The following is an 18,013-nucleotide window of genomic DNA, read 5'->3' as shown; positions in this document are numbered from 1 at the left end:
TCTTGTGGTGTGTGATGTACCAGGGAAACAATATCAAACGAACGAGAGAACATACCCAGAGAAGTTCACTTCTGCCACCCTGCAGGCAGGTGTGTGTGTCATGGAACCGAGGTATGAAAGTAGATGGTGGCATTGAGCCCAGCACATTGGAGGTACTCAAGGAACAGTTGGTGAACCAAGTTTTCAAAATTTCATTCTGCTAAATGAGGAGGAAACCTGCAAAATGATTTCAACTGGGCCTTTATTTGGAGTGAGAGGTAGCTAATCTTGCTTGGAAGTCCAGAGATTATGGGAGACAACCAATGGGGAGAGGGGAGGGGAACAATTTAGAGACTTAGCTAGATTAGATGTACTTTGTGAGCCAAAACTCACCACTGTCTTAAACTCTAACACCAAAGCCATTAGGACAGACAAGATGGCCAGATTACCCACTTAGTTCCTCTGTATCACTGGTAGTTCTGTGGTTTGTTTAAGAGGAGCTGTAGGGCTTCCCTGGTGGCACAGTGGTTGGGAATCTGCTTGCCAATGCAGGGGACACGGGTTCGATCCCTGGTCCGGGAGGATCCCACATGCCACAGAGCAACTAAGCCCGTGCGCCACAACTACTGAGCCTGCGCTCTGGAGCCCGCGAGCCACAACTACTGAGCCCGTGTGCCACAGCTACTGAAGCCCACGTGCCTGGAGCCCGTGCTCTGCAACAAGAGAAGCCACCACAATGAGAAGCCCACATGCAGCAACGAAGACCCAATGCAGCCAAAAATAAATAAATAAATTTAAAAAAAAAAAAAAAAAAAAAAAAGAGGAGCTGTAGATTATTTACAAATTAAGTTCCCTCTAGTCAGCTAATAACCTGCATGGAAATAAGGACCATGCTTCCTGTCTTTGGGGTTTCTTTAAACATATAAACCAAGTCAGAATATAATATTTCTTAATGTAAAAAGTCTTTATTGCTATTTCAGCTTAAATGGTGATCAAAAATATTTATTCTTGCCTTAACTCATAGCTTCATAGAGTGTTATGGAATGTGGTTTCATTTGTTATCTTCCCCTACAACAAGAAAAAGCAGAAAAATCCTAAAGGTGCTTTTGGTTAAGAAGCTAATTTCACACACAAGTTAGAGAAAATTACAGTTTCATGCTAAAATAAAGTACTTATAAAATAACAGGTACTCCATTTTAAAACAAAGCCATGAAAAAGATACTCCATTTTATTTTATTTATTATTATTGTTATTGTTATTTATTATTTTTTTTACAAACAATAGATTTGCTGCAACATGCTCTGGCTCATATTATTGAATTAAAAAATTTAACACATTTCAAAAATATCAAAAATACACTATAATGAGTCTTAGGACTACAATATGACAATGATTGCACAAAACCATAAGATATGAACTCACTGTCTGGATGACATCCACTGGCAACAGTGAGAGAAAACCCTATAGCTTCTGGGAGAAGTGCATGAAATTTCGAAGGAGCTTATGTGTGATTGAATGATCATCAAATGAGGGAAACAGAGCAGGATTTACTGTAGCTGCTTTTCTCAACCCAGGAAGTGCTTACCCAACTATGGGGCAAAAGTCACTAACTGGAGAGAAAGATTAACTTGCCTCCATGACTGGGGGAGTCTGAAAGTCCCCACCCAGAGGGAAGTAAAAAGTGACACAAGACAGTTCTATAGTGATGCAGAGGACATCACTGAATGGCTTGGAGACTATTTAATAATTGGTACATTTATCAATTAACAGCCAAGTGCTCCCTTATGGAGGTCTCTTCATTAGTAATTATTGAGTAGATAAAGAAGGTGAGCCTGTGGCTTCCAAGTACCTGCTTTTGCTCAAAGCCTACATGGAAAGAAGGGCATCATTTGATATTCAGTAGATCAGCCAAACCTCACCGGCTCCATCTCCTAGAAAATAGCACCCAATGATTACCAAGCTGCTTGTGTTGGTTCTTCTATACACCAGGAAAATGAATTCATCAACTTATTGCACACATACACTCTACAGTAGTATAATAAAGTCCTCTGTTGTAATGAGGAGTGGTAATTCAATGACTCTATGGTAGCACGGTAGACTTACGACATACTAGCGTTCAAATTTTCAAATGTATTTTCAATCCATTTGGATAAAAATAAAAATACCATGGCTGCCAAGACTTGTGTATTTTTCTTTCTTCCATGGGACTCCTGGACTGCTCCCATTAAGCAGGAGTGATGTTCTTTCAGAAATTCTCTTAAATGTCTCTATTAAATGGGAGGTACGCACAAGGACCTGAGAATCATGCAGAGGCCGGGATCTCTGGGCTAGAGATCAACGGGCCTCTGCCCACCTGGGGAACACATCCTCTGGGTGAAGTCCTGGGAAGTAGATTACATTCACCTGGAGACAGATTACTGGCTTTCACCACCTGACAACCTAATCAGATCACACAATAACTGTAAATGACTTCATAGGTCAAAGAGTTCTGTGTATTTTTGGTGATGGGCTATGGCCTTTTCATCCCCTGTTTTAACAAAGAGCAATTATAGAGGGAAATGAATCAAAGGAAGTTACAAAAAAGAGTAGTCAGTTTTGGTGTAGCCTATATTAAAGGTTTTCATACAACCTAACATTTCCTGAACATAAATCTACAACATAAAAGAACATTTGGAACTTTAGGGTCCTTCTGACTAAAAAGTAAATACATTTACTTTTAGTAAAGTCATTTCATAACTGGGTTTTGTGGCGGTTCCAATTAGTAGGGTGTGAAACAAAGACAAGAAAAGGTTCACAGATAAAGGATAATTTTTTTTTTTAAAGGATAATTTTTAAAAGACTATACTATTGAAGTGGTATATTCCCAAAATAATTTCCAACACTATCATCTTGGGTTTTTCCCTTCATTTTCATTCCCCCCCATTTTTCTATTAAAAAATAAGGCGGCAACACACTACTGTTCCCATCTTTCTTACAGCACCTGAATTTTGCATGAACCACTATGTTCCCCACTTCAAATCAAGACCTGAGTTCTAAAATTTTGCAGTAGCTAACCAGTAGTTTGACACAGAAAAGTTGTGTTCCTGATAATTTGGGAACTCAAATTCAGATCCTTGATGGGTTGAACACTAGACAGCCATTGGTATGGAACCCCCCCCCAAGAGTGTACCCCACTGACACACACACATGGGTACGGGGCCTCTGAGAAGATGAGGATACATAACCATTTGTGGAGTGGTCATCTGGTTTTCTACCACTGCTTTAACAAAACTTTCCCCTGCCCCCCCAAAAAAAAACGACAAATATATGTATAGATTAACCTTATCTTCAACATTTTGTTTCTCATGAAACAAAAATGGTTCCACTCTATTTTCTTTTTAATTGTGAAAGTATTCTAAAAATTCAAAGCACATTCCCCACTGGGTAACATTAAGCAATGTCAAAACTTCACAGGAATAAAGAGGAATTAATTTTCCTAAGTAAATCTTCTAATAGAAAAGGCAACAGAACAGAATTATGGAAGGAACTGCATTTTGCAAGGGTTACCTGGAATGTGCAAAAAAAATCAGTAAACCACGTTTTCTGTCAGTTTAGGATTTTCTCAATTAAGTCTTTCAGAAACTGAGCCCAGTACTGTGAAACCATGTGAAACGGATAAGCATTTTCAGAAGAAGACTCTGTTAAACATTAAGAGGTGAAGCCTCAACTCACTCCTGACGTTTTAGAAAACCATCTCCCTGCTCTAGAGTAAGAGAAGGAACCTGCCTAATCTGGAAGCTCCATCCACCCATCTGTGCTCGTTCGGCCTCAGTCTGTTCAGAGTCATCTGTAACTCAAGGTTACTTGGATGTGAGCGGCAGAAGCCTTGACTCTACGTGCTAGGAGGCTGACTGCCATCTCCGTCACATGTTATGGAAAGAGGCCAATCCCCAAATGCCTCTCTTGTGACCTGCTGGGAGATTCCCAGCAGGTGTCACATCTGTCAAGGAGTTATTCTCTTTCTGTGATTTGGGGGGAAGTAGTCTTAGTCCTCACTCCTTCCCCATCTTCATCCCCAAAAGAAGGTCCTACTCCCCTGTTTCTCAGGAACTTTCACAGTCTGACATCCAACAGTTAAATCCATTTCCCAGGGCCCTTCCTAGTACCCTCATAGCTGGCTCCAACACCCGACGATCATCCTGCCTGTGGACAAAGGCGCTGGGCGGCCTCTAAGAAGACTGGCTCGAGTGCAGATTCAAAAATAAAAAGTTCACAGTCAATGAAAAGTGCTCTCACTACGTCACATACATAAATTATCTGTTTGATTGGTTCTACATTTCCAATAAACATCATTTTGATAGGCTGTATTCTCGTAGAGAAGAAGGAAAAGCCATGTGACTAGTCACGTTGCATCCCGTCAGGTTGAGATATAAGGTGATTTCTCTGTCACAGAGATCCAACAGCAGCAATCAGTAAAGGGAATCAATCTTCAGTTATTTCCTCCACAGAAATAGCCCCTTTCCTGCCCAGGCAGGCAAATTCTCAAAATTATCCTAGGAGAGAAAGGGTTAATGGCAGGTGGTAGGACTGGTACAGGGCAATGCCTGCCTGCTCCCCAGTAGCCCTGGGGGTCCCAATGCAGGTTAAATGTGAAACTTAACACTGATGGTGTTTACTAGCTTATCCAGAGCAAGACCCTGACAGCTCTCACCATTTCTGGCTCCGAGTTCTACCCCCCTCTCATCTGTGGTTTAGAAATGCAGAGGCAGAGTGCCCCTGGCAGGGTGCCCTACCCCACGCCTCACAGCCTTCCCAGCGCCGTGGCCCCCAGGGGAGGACTACAGCGCCGTGTCAAACTCCTCTGCGAGCTCGGTCCGACCCTCTTCGCTGGGCTCAGGCTCAGGCCTGCTTTCCTGGTGGTGTTTCATTTGTTCCTTCACTTCTTCTTCGAGGTCACGAGGTACAACAAACTGGTCCTCTGGCTCCAGCTGAGCGGGGGCAGCAAAATAGCCAGTTTTCTTCCTGGGTGCTTCCGTGGCCACCTCGATGAGGTTCAGGCTGTCTTCCAGGGGCACAATCGAGCCGTTGGAGAGTTTCTTTCCGTAGAGACAGGAAGTGGAGGGAGACTTCTGTAATTCCGTCTTGTCTTTGCTCACTGGCAGAAGGATGCCACTATTCACACTGTTCTGTCTTCGGATCCCAAAAGCTAATCCTCTAGCACGTTCCTCGAGGCACGGGGTAGGAGAATTCCCCCTGAGAGCGGGAGAGTTCTCAAGCTGCCTCCCCCTACAGCAGTGGATATCTACCTCTACTTCCACCTTGCTGCCGTTTGTCATGACCCCTTCAACGGGCTGGTCGTCATCACTGTCCAGGCCGTTGTCAGACTGGTTACTGGAGAAAGTCGCACAAGAAGGCTGGCGCTGAAACACCCCTGATGTGGGCGTTGGGTGGAGGCTGCAGCGCCTCTCTGGCCTCGAAAGCAAGCCAGCATCCAGGCCAACAGTGTTATGTTCGTCAGAAGCAGTGGATCCCACCTCACTGCTCACCTCGGAAGTGGACATCTCGCTGCTGAACTCAGAGGCGACACCACTACTGGAGGAAGGAGTGGTCGGCTTGGGCGGGTCCTTGATGACGGCGGTTGAAGCAAATCCCACAGGACCTGGGAGGGTGAGCCCATTCATTTCACAAGTGCAGCCTTCCTCACCAACGTTCAAATAAACCACCATCGCACCCACGTTGTCCTGACAACCATAGCTCTGCGCTAATGTGCACAGCTTCTTGGCAGCCGCTAATGGGTCTTGTACATGGCACACTGCGTTGACTGCTTCTGTGTATGACAAGTGTTCCCACAATGCTTTGTTTCCCAGAATCAGCAACTCATCCTGAATGGTGAGTGGAGTGGAAGATATGTGGGGCCTGGGGAGGATCCAAGGGTAGAGGTATGTACAGCCCAGCAGCCGGGTACAGCAGGTCACCCCGTTCACTTTGTTGTCCTAGAGACAAGCAGAATGCAGACTCTGAGAAACAAGCAACAACGACACAGAATTTTATATCTCTCTAGATCACGATGCTTAGGGCTCTACAATAAAACAGAATTGACATGTTACGTGGTTTTTCCTAGGATCTGTGCAATTTTAAGTGGACTTACGGAAAATAAATGTATAGAATTCTAAAAGGACAAAATATCAAATGGGTATTATTCTGCAAATAGTTCAGAGGACTGAGTTAAAACCAATTAAAATTAAGTGGTTAAAAGGCACCTCCGTCTCAAAAGATATTTGCTCTAACATGAAGTATAGGCCTCAGCATGTTCTTAAATAGAGAAACATCTGTTAGGAAAACAATAAGCAAAACTATCAATTCCCCATCACTAGTATTCTTGGAGGGGCCAAAACTCAGATGGGTCACTAAATATGACTTCTCATTTAAAGGCAGAGTTGGGACTGAAGATACTAAATGGCTAAGAGAATTTTTATAGCTAAAGCCCCGAATAATGCCTAAAGTCTGAAATCTGTGGCATAATTTACCTACTCTGTAATGGCTGTACCAAGAACGATGTAATTCTAAACTCAGAGGAAAAGGAATAACCCTGGTTGCAGGCTGGGAATGTTTATCTGCCACATGCTTCATATTGATTTCTTCTCAAGATAAAACCAAACAAAACTGCTAAAGCCCTCAATATACTAATTTCATAGTTGCAGTCATTCTTTGGGTGAAAATCCTGCCTCATTTATCAGAATTTGTCACAAACTCTCGAAATTTATAATCTTATTTTCCTCACCTGTAAAATGAAAATAAAAGCACTTCTTTCATGGGGGTTATTGTGAAGCTTAAACAAAACAGTGAAAGTACAATGCTTAGCAAATAACAAGAACACAATAAATGTCTGTAGTTATAAAAATGTTTCCTACTTGTCTAGGACTCCCTAAGAAAAATCTGAACATTATCTAAATTCTGTAATAGACTAATCAAGCAAAAAGTTATCTTTCATCTTTCATTTGTTTTGACTGAAAGACTCTCCTAAGACCAAATTTCCAGAATCTCCATAGCATCAACCACATTATAATGATACTTTTTTTGGTTTTGTGCTTCCTTGGATGGAGTCTTTTATAGTCCTTATTACAGAATTCTGACAGAACAGACAGCCTAGAAGTGGACCCACACATATAGTCGACTGATCTCTGACAAAGGAGCCAAGGCAATTCAGTGAAGAAAGGACAGTCTATTTCAAAACACGGTGCTGTGACAACTGGACATTCACATGCCAAAAAAGAAAAAAAAACCTAGACACGGAGCAGCTTACACCTTTCACAAAAATTAATTCAAAATAAAACACAGACCTAAATGTAAAAGATGAAACTTCTAGAAGATAACACAGAAGAAAATCTAAGTGACTTTGGGTTTGGCAATGAGTTTTTAGATACAACACCAAAAGCATGACCCATGAAAGAAGAAAATTGGTAAGTGGGACTTCATTAAACTAGAAACTTCTGCTCTGCAAAAGACACTGTTAAAAGAATGAAAGACAAGCCACAGACCGGGAGAAAATATTTGCAAAACATTTCGGACAAGGACTTGTATCCAAAATACGCAAAGAACTCAACAATAAAGAAACAAACAATTCAATTAAAAATGGGTAAAAGATCTGAACAAAATTCTGCTTTGCAGTAAACAATGTTCACATGTAATTGCTAAAGTCTTTTTGAAAGCAAAAACGTTATGCTAACTTCTGAAAAGGGAGAAAAGTTATAGAGATACTGATGCTTCTTTATTAAGAAAACAATACCAGAGTATCCTAAGCCATATACAATATAAAAAGGAAAAATACTGTGAAACTTTTCATTTCAGAACAGGGATGTCAAACTACAAAACTTTTTTTTCTTCTGTTTGGAATAACAAACCAGATGAAAATTAATCAAGGAGGACATTTACATTTATTTTACATGCTATATATAAGTCTAAAGGACTACAAATTAGGATTTTTCATTTCTAATTAATTTGCTTTTTCTTTCTGCTAGTCTTAGCTGCTCATTAGATTTTTTTTTATTACTATTTTCAGGATTGGATACAATTTACAGGGCTCGATAGGAAGAAAATGGACCTTCACTGTTCTAGGCAGAACAGCATTCATTAGATTCGGGGAGCAGACGTGACCGGTGGAGAGCAAGACTCACCTCTGTTATGATGGCCTTTTGGTCCTTCACCCTCTGGGCCTCCTCCAGGTCCTGTTCCAGGCTGAAGACTTTAGACAGGGGCACTGGCTTCCCACTTCGGCACAGGACTGCTTGGCACGTGCCAACGTTGGCCACAGTCAAGCTAAAGCTACTTGTTGGATCGGCAGTGTCAGGGCGGATATAACAAAGGAGAGCAGAAGAGCCCAGCTTCTGGCCAGCCATTCCTAATTTCCTGTTGAGAAAGAAAAGAAAATGAAAACATGGCAGCTAGTTTTAGAAGAAAGCAGCGGTCCTTCATGTCCGTGACTCCCTCGTGTTTTTGCCGTGTGACAGCGAAGCCGCTTCACCCTCCTCCGTCTGAAGGCAGTCTCTTGATATGGGTGACGATGGTGAAGGCAGCCTTGCCTTCTCCTCTTAGCTGAGAAATTTTACCAAAAGGGTCGGGGTAGAGGAGACAAGGTGCGGCTTTCTCTGTTGCTTCTGCTTGTCTGATCATAGATTACAATGACCTAATTCAGTGGCTTCCAACGGTAGCAAATCAGAAACACCCGAAGGGCTTGTTAAAGACAACTCTGGGCCCACCCGCAGAGTTTCTGAGTCAGTGGGTAAGGGGCTGGCCCGATAATCTACATTCCAATAAGCTTCCGGTGACGCTGAGGCTGCTCCTCCTAGAACAACACTTTGTGAACCACTTACTTAGGCTGTAAGTTCCCTGAAGGAAGGCCCATAATTTTCCTTGTATTTCTCCCATACACATGGCATCCATCCCCCTCAGCGCTTGGTACACAATGCTAAGTACAGAGCAGATGCTATCAGAAAGATCTGGTTTCAAATTCCAGCTCTGCCATTTATGGGCTATAGATCCTCAGCAAGTTGATGCTCCGAGAAATTTTTCTGATTAAAATACGCACCTCCACGGCTTGTTTTGAAAATTAAAGATACAGTATGAAAAATGCTTGGTACAGTGCCCAGCTCTTGGGAAGTGCTTCATAAACTGAGTTTCCTTTCCCACACCCTTTATTTTGCCAAGTCCCTAGGCTCAATTCTATTACTGAAAAATAGACTCCTTTCCCAACATCCTTGTGTTATAATGACAGATAACACCACCTTGGGCTCCAGGTTGTTCCGTTTCAACCTTGATTATACAAAGGTACACCCTCTCAGTTGCATGTACCCTTTATGCAGCCCACCTGATGTGCAAGATGCTCTATTAGCCACTAAGAGATTTTCAACTGTTTGGTTTATAGAGTTTTTGCCCTTAAGTGGCTTAGACTTCAGTGAGATTAGTTGGTAAATCCCCAATAATAAGTATTTTAAACACAAGAATCTGATGAGTGCTTAACCTTTTGTAGGTCACTGGCACTTTGGAGAATCTTATAAAGGATTACCACCTTCCTTCCCTGAAATGCGCACACACACACACACAACCTTTTGCGCGTGATTTCTGGGCTTTCCAAATTCTCAGCAGCCTTCGGTTTCAACAGAGAAAACAGATGCCTCCACAGGCTCTTTAAAGAGCCCACGTCCCCACATTCCATGCTGATGGAGAGAATGGTCACAGAACAAAGAGCAAGATCTCACCTTGCCCCTGTACTTATCATTGAGACCCTGACCTTCTGGCTTAGTGAGATTTGTTTTCCACAAGCAGGGCCGAGTTAGGAATTATTCAGCCCACCTGCTTACCTGTGAGATACCAAGAAGGTGTGAGCCATGAAAACTGTGTCATTTGTTGACTGCTGTACCTCTTCCAAAAGCACATCTGCCATGGTACACTGGAGTAGGCGAGGGAGCTCCTCATTTCGGTCCCCATCAAACATGCCATACACAGCTCCCACGCCCTCTGCAAAGTTATCCACAGCTAGAGCAGATACACATAGCCTATCACAGAAACAGGAGAAAGACAAACAACGAAGAAAGTCAGTGGTAAAACATTCTTCTCCAGGGAGCCTTCCTTAAAAAAGTTAAGTATTGATTGAAGGTGGAGAAGAGTAGTAGTAAATCCTAATCTACACATGAAAAAAGTGTTACAGAAGATAAGTAAGCAGCATCTTAAAGAGTTGATGTCATAAGAAAAGGGGGAATTCAGCCACATTCAGGGGCAGTACATATTAGCTCTGCAATGCTGTGGAAGGCTGGGAAAATTAGATGTTTTCTCTTCATAGTGATTAAGCACTAGTATCAACACCCTTCAGCCAAAGACTCCCCCAGGTGCACAACATACCTGTGGCTGCAGAAGTTGAGTTTATTATGCCTTGCAACAAGAGAAAGCACACCATGGGACTCTGGGGTATATAAGAGGGTACTGGAAAAAATCTAGTACAGGATTTGGGTCTGCCTGGGTCGTTTTGGGGAAGATCTAACAAAGTGGGGGATCATACTAGATTGGGTGCTGTCAGAAAGCAGGGCTATTCTATGGTTGGGTACCTCAATAAATCTTATCTACAGGGAAAGATTAGCATGGGGACAAAGCTGTGATTGATAAACAAAGTAGCAGTCACCCATCTTAGTCATGAGATGGGGTGTGGGTGTTTTGTGGACTGCACATTCATCTTGTTTTGTCTTACTGGTTCACGGTCTCAGAGGAATCTTATCTGATGCTGGCATTCTGTGATTTGTTTATGTCCAACAGGAGAACAACATGGCCTAGCTTTCAGCACCAGATCCTTTCCCAGATGTCAGGGGAACTTTCTCAGTCTCCATGGCCATGATACTCACTTGTTTCTCTGCCCTGCCATCTCAGCCAGTCCGTGGCTCCAGAAGGTTGATGTAACTGTAGAATCAGTGGTTGGCAAAGGTTTCTGATCAATTTTCAGGGTGGTGATATGGCTGCGGGAAGTGGAGGAAGGGAAGTTTAAACCGTATATGCTTCTGTACTTTACAGACGCTATCCCAACAGCGGCTTTTATTTTTATAAAATAATCTGTTGACAGACCAATTTCCAGAGAGACCAAAGAAAGTAGTATGCTGACCCACTGGCCAAGAAGAGAGAGAAAGGAAAGGGGTAGAAGGAAGAATTAGGGGCCAATTTTGTTATAATCGATGCTGTTCATTTCAATGAAAAACTAAGCACAACAAAGATTTCTAAGTTTCAACCATCTACTTATTTTAAGTATTTTGATACAGTGAAGGCTTGGTACAATGAATGAGCTTGCATTGTCTTAGATGTAATGTAATGTGATCTGTGCCACCTAAATTACCTATGCCTGCTGTACAATCAGACCACTCAGGATGGCTGTTCTCTTGCTCTCTGTACGACCCTGCCCAACCAGTGCCTGCCTCACCCACACCCTACTCGCCTGACTGACCTTCCCTCTGAATCACAGAGCCCGATTGGTAAATGCCTGCATACCTACCTCCCCACCCCCACTTCACTCGGCCCCAGCTAGTGATTGTTCTCATCTTTAAATCAGAACTCTCTCTACTATGAGAGTTTATCAAAGGGGTGGCGAGGGGGCGTGCCTCTGCTCGTTTCCCAGGTAACTGATGAGCCAACCTCCCTCTATAACTGGTAACCTCCCTCTCCCCCAGTAATAAAGACACTACCATGTCCTGCCCACCAGATACTGCACACGGTGGAGTGTTGCTCCGGGACCTTGCTTCAGACATGTAAGATCCCCCTACCCGTTAAAACATGATGTCTCTGTTGCTGACTCTGGGCTCTTTCTTTGGTCTTGAGGTTGGGCAAGTACAGGGCTTGCAGGCCTGTGGGGTGCAGCCCCACACCTGCCCTGTAAAGATACTGGGGTGCGCCTGGGCAGTACCCACGATGTTGAGTTCAAATATCTATGGGCTGACTGCTGGACAGACCACCCATCAAAAACTGACTCAAAGACAAGAACCAAGGGGCTTTATGACCTAATTCATTCTACTCCTTTAATGAACTGAGGTCTCCACAGTCCTTAAGAAGAACCACACAAGGCTGGTGGGAGTTACAGCACATGTGGATTCAACTTCATAAGTCTTCCTACCTAAATGTGTCTAGTGTCTTGTGTTCCAGAACCAGATTTGCATTTCCAGTTAGGTCCAGGTCTTGTAAAGTAGCAGGCAGAGCCTCTGGAATCAGGATTTCGGTCAAGTCGTTGCAACTTAGGTCTACAAACTGAGAGGAAAACAGAGGGATTAATTCTTAACTCCCTAAGGGTCAATCTCCTACTATATCCTCAAAGGGAATTTAATTTCTTCACAGAAGTCAATTAAATATACTGTGATCCCAAACTGCCACTTTCTTCTTCCTTATGAGAAGAGAACCACCTCAGTCACACTCCTCCCATCCCCCCCAGACATCATTCCAGCACACAGAAGTACCTGTATCTGAGGCAACTGCAGTATTTCCGGGAAAATGCTAATGTGGTTGGAGTGCGCCACCAGAGTGTGCAGCCTTTTGCACTTTGCGATGGTCGTGGGGATGGTTTTAAGCTTGTTGCCACTTAGGTTCAGTTCCTCCAATTGCTCCAATTTATTTAGTTTGCTGAAAAGGAAACACCAAAATACCATACTGCACCCAAATGAGCAGCTGCCAAACAAGTTCCACAGCTGCCAGAGCACAGAGGTGACCGACCCGCTGCCCAGTGACCAGCCAGAATGAAACAGCCACTAGGGTGAACAAACACTCCCGCCGAGCCTCAGCCTCATCTCCTCCCTCTCAGTGCATTTCAAGGGCTGAACCGCTTCTACTGCAGCTGCTGGATCTTTAGGGCACAAACATCTTCCTATTATCTGACTTCTAGGAAGTGGCTGAATTGGCATCAGCCTAGGGTTGGTCAACCAGTTACAGTACTTGCTTTGCCCCTAACTAGTTGCAAAATACTGGGTAGATTAGTGTCAGCGGACATCAATAGCCTTGGCTATAAAATAAAGAAGTTGTACTAAATCATCACTAAGATTGCTTTTAGTTTTATTTATTTATTTTTAATTTATTTTTTTAAATTTAATTAATTTATTTAATTCTTGGCTGCTTTGGGTCTTAGTTGCGGCACGCGGGATCTTTGTTGTGGTGTGCAGGCTCTTTGTTGTGGCGCGTGGGCTTCTCTCTAGTTGTGGTGCGCGGGCTCCAGAGAGCATGGGCTCTGTAGTTTGTGGCACGCGGGCTCTCTAACTGAGGTGCGAGGGCTTAGTTGTCCCGAGGCATGTGGGATCCTAGTTCCCCGACCAGGGATCGAACCCGCGTTCCCTGCATTGGAAGGCGGATTCTTTAGCACTGGACCACCAGAGAATTCCCTCCTTTTAGTTTTAAATTTCTAGGGACTTCCCTGGTGGCACAGTGGTACAGAGTCCTCCTGCTAGTGCAGGGGACACGCGTTCAAGCCCTGGTTTGGGAAGATCCCACATGCCCCAGAGCAACTAAGCCTGTGCGCCACAATTACTGAGCCCGCGCGCCTAGAACCCGTGCTCCGCAACAAGAGAAGCCACTGCAATGAGAAGCCCGCGCACCGCAACAGAGAGTAGCCCCCGCTCGCCGCAGCTAGGGAAAGCCCTCGCGCAGCAACAAAGACCCAACACAGCCAAAACTAAATAAATAAAATAAATTTAAAAAAATAATAATAATAAATTTCTACAGTTATTCATAACATAATCCACCTTCAGTAAACATTTATCAAGTGCCTGGAATACATACAGCGCTGTGCTAAGGACTGTGATGCAGGCGATTCACACTGTCCCTCCAGTAAGCAAAGTTTTCTACACAGTAAGCAAAACATCTTAAGACGGCCTAACACCTTTATCAGATTATTACAAATTGCTCTGATTTCTCCTTATCTACCAATTTTGAACACTGTAAAAATAATAAACTGCTGTAACATAGAAAGTTTAGAAAATAAAGAAAATAAATCAACAATAATACCAATCTGAAAAAATTTCTATTTTCATTTTGCTGAATTTCCTGCTAAATTTTTCATATGTAGATTTTACATGAAATTTATATCCTGCCCTTTTCATATATCATAAATATTGATAATTTTCATTGCTAGAAAATTGATAAATACTTTGTAATAATTAAGCTCAGTAAGTTAAAATTGTTTTCTTATTACAATAGTAATACTCACTGAAAAAAATTGAAAAATAAAGATAAACATAAAAAAAAGAACTTTTAATCCCACAACCAGATTTAATCTCTGATGACAATTTGGTGGAGAGTAGTCTTGGCCTTTTTAATGCATGAAACTCTATGTTTCGAATTAAAACATGATGCTTATCATATGTATTGTTTAATAACTTGCTTTTTTTTTTTTACTTAATAATATATTTTTTAAATATTCCCATGTCCAAATTTCACGCTTTTCTCTTACACGATTCCCTACTTGGATCCTCTGACTTACAGATAGAAACGCAGCATCTGTATCTCATTCAGTGTCTTACTGAGCACCCAGAACTGTGCTAGATTCTGAAAATAGTCCAAAGGAAACAGAAGACTTGGGATTGTGCCTGTGCAATTATAACACTGTTCAGGAGATAACTTGACAGGAGATTTATTATTCAGTACGGAACACACATTTTCTTTAAAATAATGCTCTAAATTCCATTCATTCATCCATTCATTTATTTATTAATTCATTCATTTAGGCTCTGTTGGGTCTTTCGTTGCTGCGCGCGGGCTTTCTCTAGTTGTGGCGAGTGGGGGCTACTCTTCGTTGTGGTGCGCAGGCTTCTCATTGCGGTGGCTTCTCTTGCTGTGGAGCACGGGCTCTAGGCGCACAGACTTCAGTAGTTGTGGCTCGTGGGCTCAGTAGTTGTGGCACACGGGCTCAGTTGCTCTGCGGTGTGTGGGATCTTCCTGGACCAGGGCTCGAACCCGTGTCACCTGCACTGGCAGGCGGATTCTTAACCACTGCGCCACCAGGGAAGTCCCCCATTTAGTTTTTTTTTTTTTTTCTTTTTCCCCATTTAGTTTTATCATCTGTATTCAGATTATTCTAATTTTGTGTAATCTCCTGTTGATTCTTGTCCTTACTTCTAACTTCTTAGTTTCATATTCTTAGGTGTGTTTTAAGTTTTCTATCAGCCTGCTTTTGACCACCCCAACAGTAAAGAGTGTCGTCAAATTAGGTGGAATTCATTAGTTTCAGAGTATTACATCTAGTATCTCCCAACAGCTTCATAAACTAATGTAACTTGTCAGTGGTGTGTCATTTGCACTTTATATGAGCATATTTGAGGCCAACTGAATTAATCTGATAGGATTTCAAGAGATCTATCACATCCTGAAATTAAGATTCTGTATTCACTTTAAAAGCCATTGTTCAGGAACTTCCCTGGTGGCCCAGTGGTTAAGAATCTGCCTGCCAATGCAGGGGACACAGGTTCAAGCCCTGGTCCAAGAAGATCCCACATGCCCCGGAGCAACTAAGCCCATGTGCCACAACTACAGAGCCTGCGCTCTAGAGCCCGCGAGAAACAACTACTAAAGCCTGCACGCCTAGAGCCCATGCTCCACAACAAAGAGAAGCCACCACAATGAGAAGCCCATGCACTGCAACAAAGAGTAGCCCCCGCTCGCCACAACTAGAGAAAGCGCACGCACAGCAATGAAGACCCAATGCAGCTGGAAAAAAAAAAAATTAATTAATTAATAAAAGCCATTGTTCAAATTCTTTCAAGGAAGCAATCAATATCTCCAAATATCTCATTTTATAATCACAAAAATTACAATTTCTACGTTTTTCAACTTTAACACATTTCTAAGAAAATTTGTGAAACAAAATTAGAATAAAAATATAGTTTTCGGACTTCCCTGGTGGCACAGTGGTTAAGAATCCACCTGTCAATGCAGGGGACACGGGTTTGAACCCTGGTCCGGGAAGATCCCATGTGCTGCGGAGCAACTAAGCCCGAGCGCCACAACTGCTGAGCCTGCGCTCTGGAGCCCGTGAGCCACAACTACTGAGCCCATGTGCCACAACTACTGAAGCCCACGCGCCTAGAGCCAGTGCTCCGCAACAAGAGAAGCCACCACAATGAGAAGCCCGCGCACCGCAACGAAGAGTAGCCCCCACTCGCCAAAACTAGAGAAAGCCCGTGCGCAGCAACGAAGACCCAATGCAGCCATAAATAAATAAATAAATAAATAAATAAAAATATATAGTTTTCTTTTCATTCAAATTGTATCAAATATGATATAATTTTATATGAAATATATATATAAAATTTCATTCAAATTATATCAAATGTTATTTCCCTATGTTCTTAGTTTTTGAAAACATGATTTTTAATGACTACCTTTATGGTATAAATGGATTTTTCTGGTGTCAAATTTTCTTTTTTTAATTACTTTTTAAAATATTTATTTATTTATTTATTATGGTTGTGTTGTGTCTTCATTTCTGTGCGAGGGCTTTCTCTAGTTGTGGCCAGCGGGGGCCACTCTTCATCGCGGTGCGTGGGCCTCTCACTATCGCGGCCTCTCTTGTTGCGGAGCACAGGCTCCAGACGCGCAGGCTCAGTAATTGTGGCTCACGGGCCCAGTTGCTCCGCAGCATGTGGGATCTTCCCAGACCAGGGCTCGAACCCGTGTCCCCTGCACTGGCAGGCAGACTCTCAACCACTGCACCACCAGGGAAGCCCCTAATAATTTTTTTTAAAATATTTATTTATTTATTTATTTGGCTGTTCTGGGTCTTAGTTGCGGCATCTGAAGTCTTCGCTGCCGCAAGTGGGATCTGCAGTTGTGGCATTGGCATGTGGGATCTTTTAGTTGCGGCATGCGGGATCTTTAGTTGCGGCATGCGAACTCTTAATTGTGGCATGTGGGATCTAGTTCCCCGACCAGGGATCGAACCTAGGTCTCCTGCATTGGGAGCATGGAGTCTTGGCCACTGGACCACCAGGGAAGTGCCTCTGGTGTCAAATTTTCTAAAAAAAATTTTTTTAAATCAAGTGTATTTTGGAAGATACTTATTTCTCCACTGACACTGTTCAAAACTTTGACAAGGGATATATGTATATGTATAGCTGATTCACTTTGTTATAAAGCAGAAACTAACACACCATTGTAAAGCAATTACACTCCAATAAAGATGTTAAAAAAAAAAAAAACTTTGACAACACTAAATATCTCTTATGTCTTATAAATGTAGCCTGGCTAAATACTATTCATCTCTTCAGTGCAGCTACCCGTGCATATCTTTAACATCTGCATTTATTATACTGCATTGCAACTGCCTATATACTTGTCTATTTCCCTAATTTGACTGCAAGTTCCTTGAGGACAGAGACTGTAACTTAATTGCCACTGTTTCCCTAGTACTTACACAGTACTTGACATACAGTAGGCATTCAACATATATAAAAATGAACAAGTTAATGGACTCAACAGTATTTTATATATCAGTGCTGACAGGAGAAAAGAAAGAATTATCTTCAGAATTTAATTTATCTCATAAGCCTGTACTTTCTAGGTTGAAAATTCTCAGACCACTATTAAGTAAGTAGAACTAAGAATTAAACACGTTTTAACCACAAGCTCTGTGGTTACTGATACTTAACAACAGGGTACAGATGTTCCCATTCAAGTAGTGGAATCACAGCACCAGTAAGTCGGTCAACATAAAGCAAGAGTACCCAGTAACACAGCTGTGATGTAGTCTGACAAATGCAGAATCATGTTATGTATCTGATACGATCAAAGTTCGCGTTTGCTTACCTTGCGGGAAAAGTCTGTAGCTGGTTGTTTGCAAGATGCAAGATTCGCAGGTGCGGGTGCCCCACCAGGACGGGCACACACTGATCTGTCAGGAGGTTGTTGGTCAGGTAGAGCAGCTGCAGTGCACTCAGACTCTCCTCCCCAGTGCAAGCGGATGGCAGAGACTCCAGACTATTTGCAGATGCGTTCAAGTATCTGAGACTGACAGAACACATGCAAAGCATCATTTCCTTTATGGCTACCGGTT

General features: G+C 42.6%; 1 protein-coding gene across 2 annotated transcripts in view; it reads right to left on the bottom strand.

Moving 5' to 3' along the window:
• Positions 1-1,196: 1,196 nt before the first annotated feature.
• PHLPP2 (PH domain and leucine rich repeat protein phosphatase 2) overlaps positions 1,197-18,013 on the bottom strand; it is a 73,138-nt gene continuing 56,321 nt past the window's right edge. For both annotated transcript variants that reach the window (XM_036834199.1, XM_036834200.1), the window contains 7 exons: positions 17,767-17,967; positions 12,438-12,600; positions 12,101-12,231; positions 10,848-10,958; positions 9,816-10,010; positions 8,133-8,364; positions 1,197-5,951 (listed from right to left, as the gene is read on the bottom strand). In XM_036834199.1, the coding sequence (XP_036690094.1) occupies positions 4,797-5,951; positions 8,133-8,364; positions 9,816-10,010; positions 10,848-10,958; positions 12,101-12,231; positions 12,438-12,600; positions 17,767-17,967 (2,188 nt within the window). In that variant the 3' untranslated portion in view covers positions 1,197-4,796. The remainder of the gene's footprint in view (positions 5,952-8,132; positions 8,365-9,815; positions 10,011-10,847; positions 10,959-12,100; positions 12,232-12,437; positions 12,601-17,766; positions 17,968-18,013) is intronic.

Source organism: Balaenoptera musculus, chromosome 19 (genome assembly GCF_009873245.2).
Source record: "Balaenoptera musculus isolate JJ_BM4_2016_0621 chromosome 19, mBalMus1.pri.v3, whole genome shotgun sequence".
In the NCBI taxonomy this organism is placed as follows: domain Eukaryota; kingdom Metazoa; phylum Chordata; class Mammalia; order Artiodactyla; family Balaenopteridae; genus Balaenoptera; species Balaenoptera musculus.
Note: the sequence above shows the minus strand (reverse complement) of the source record. Positions and strands in the feature narration are given on the sequence as shown.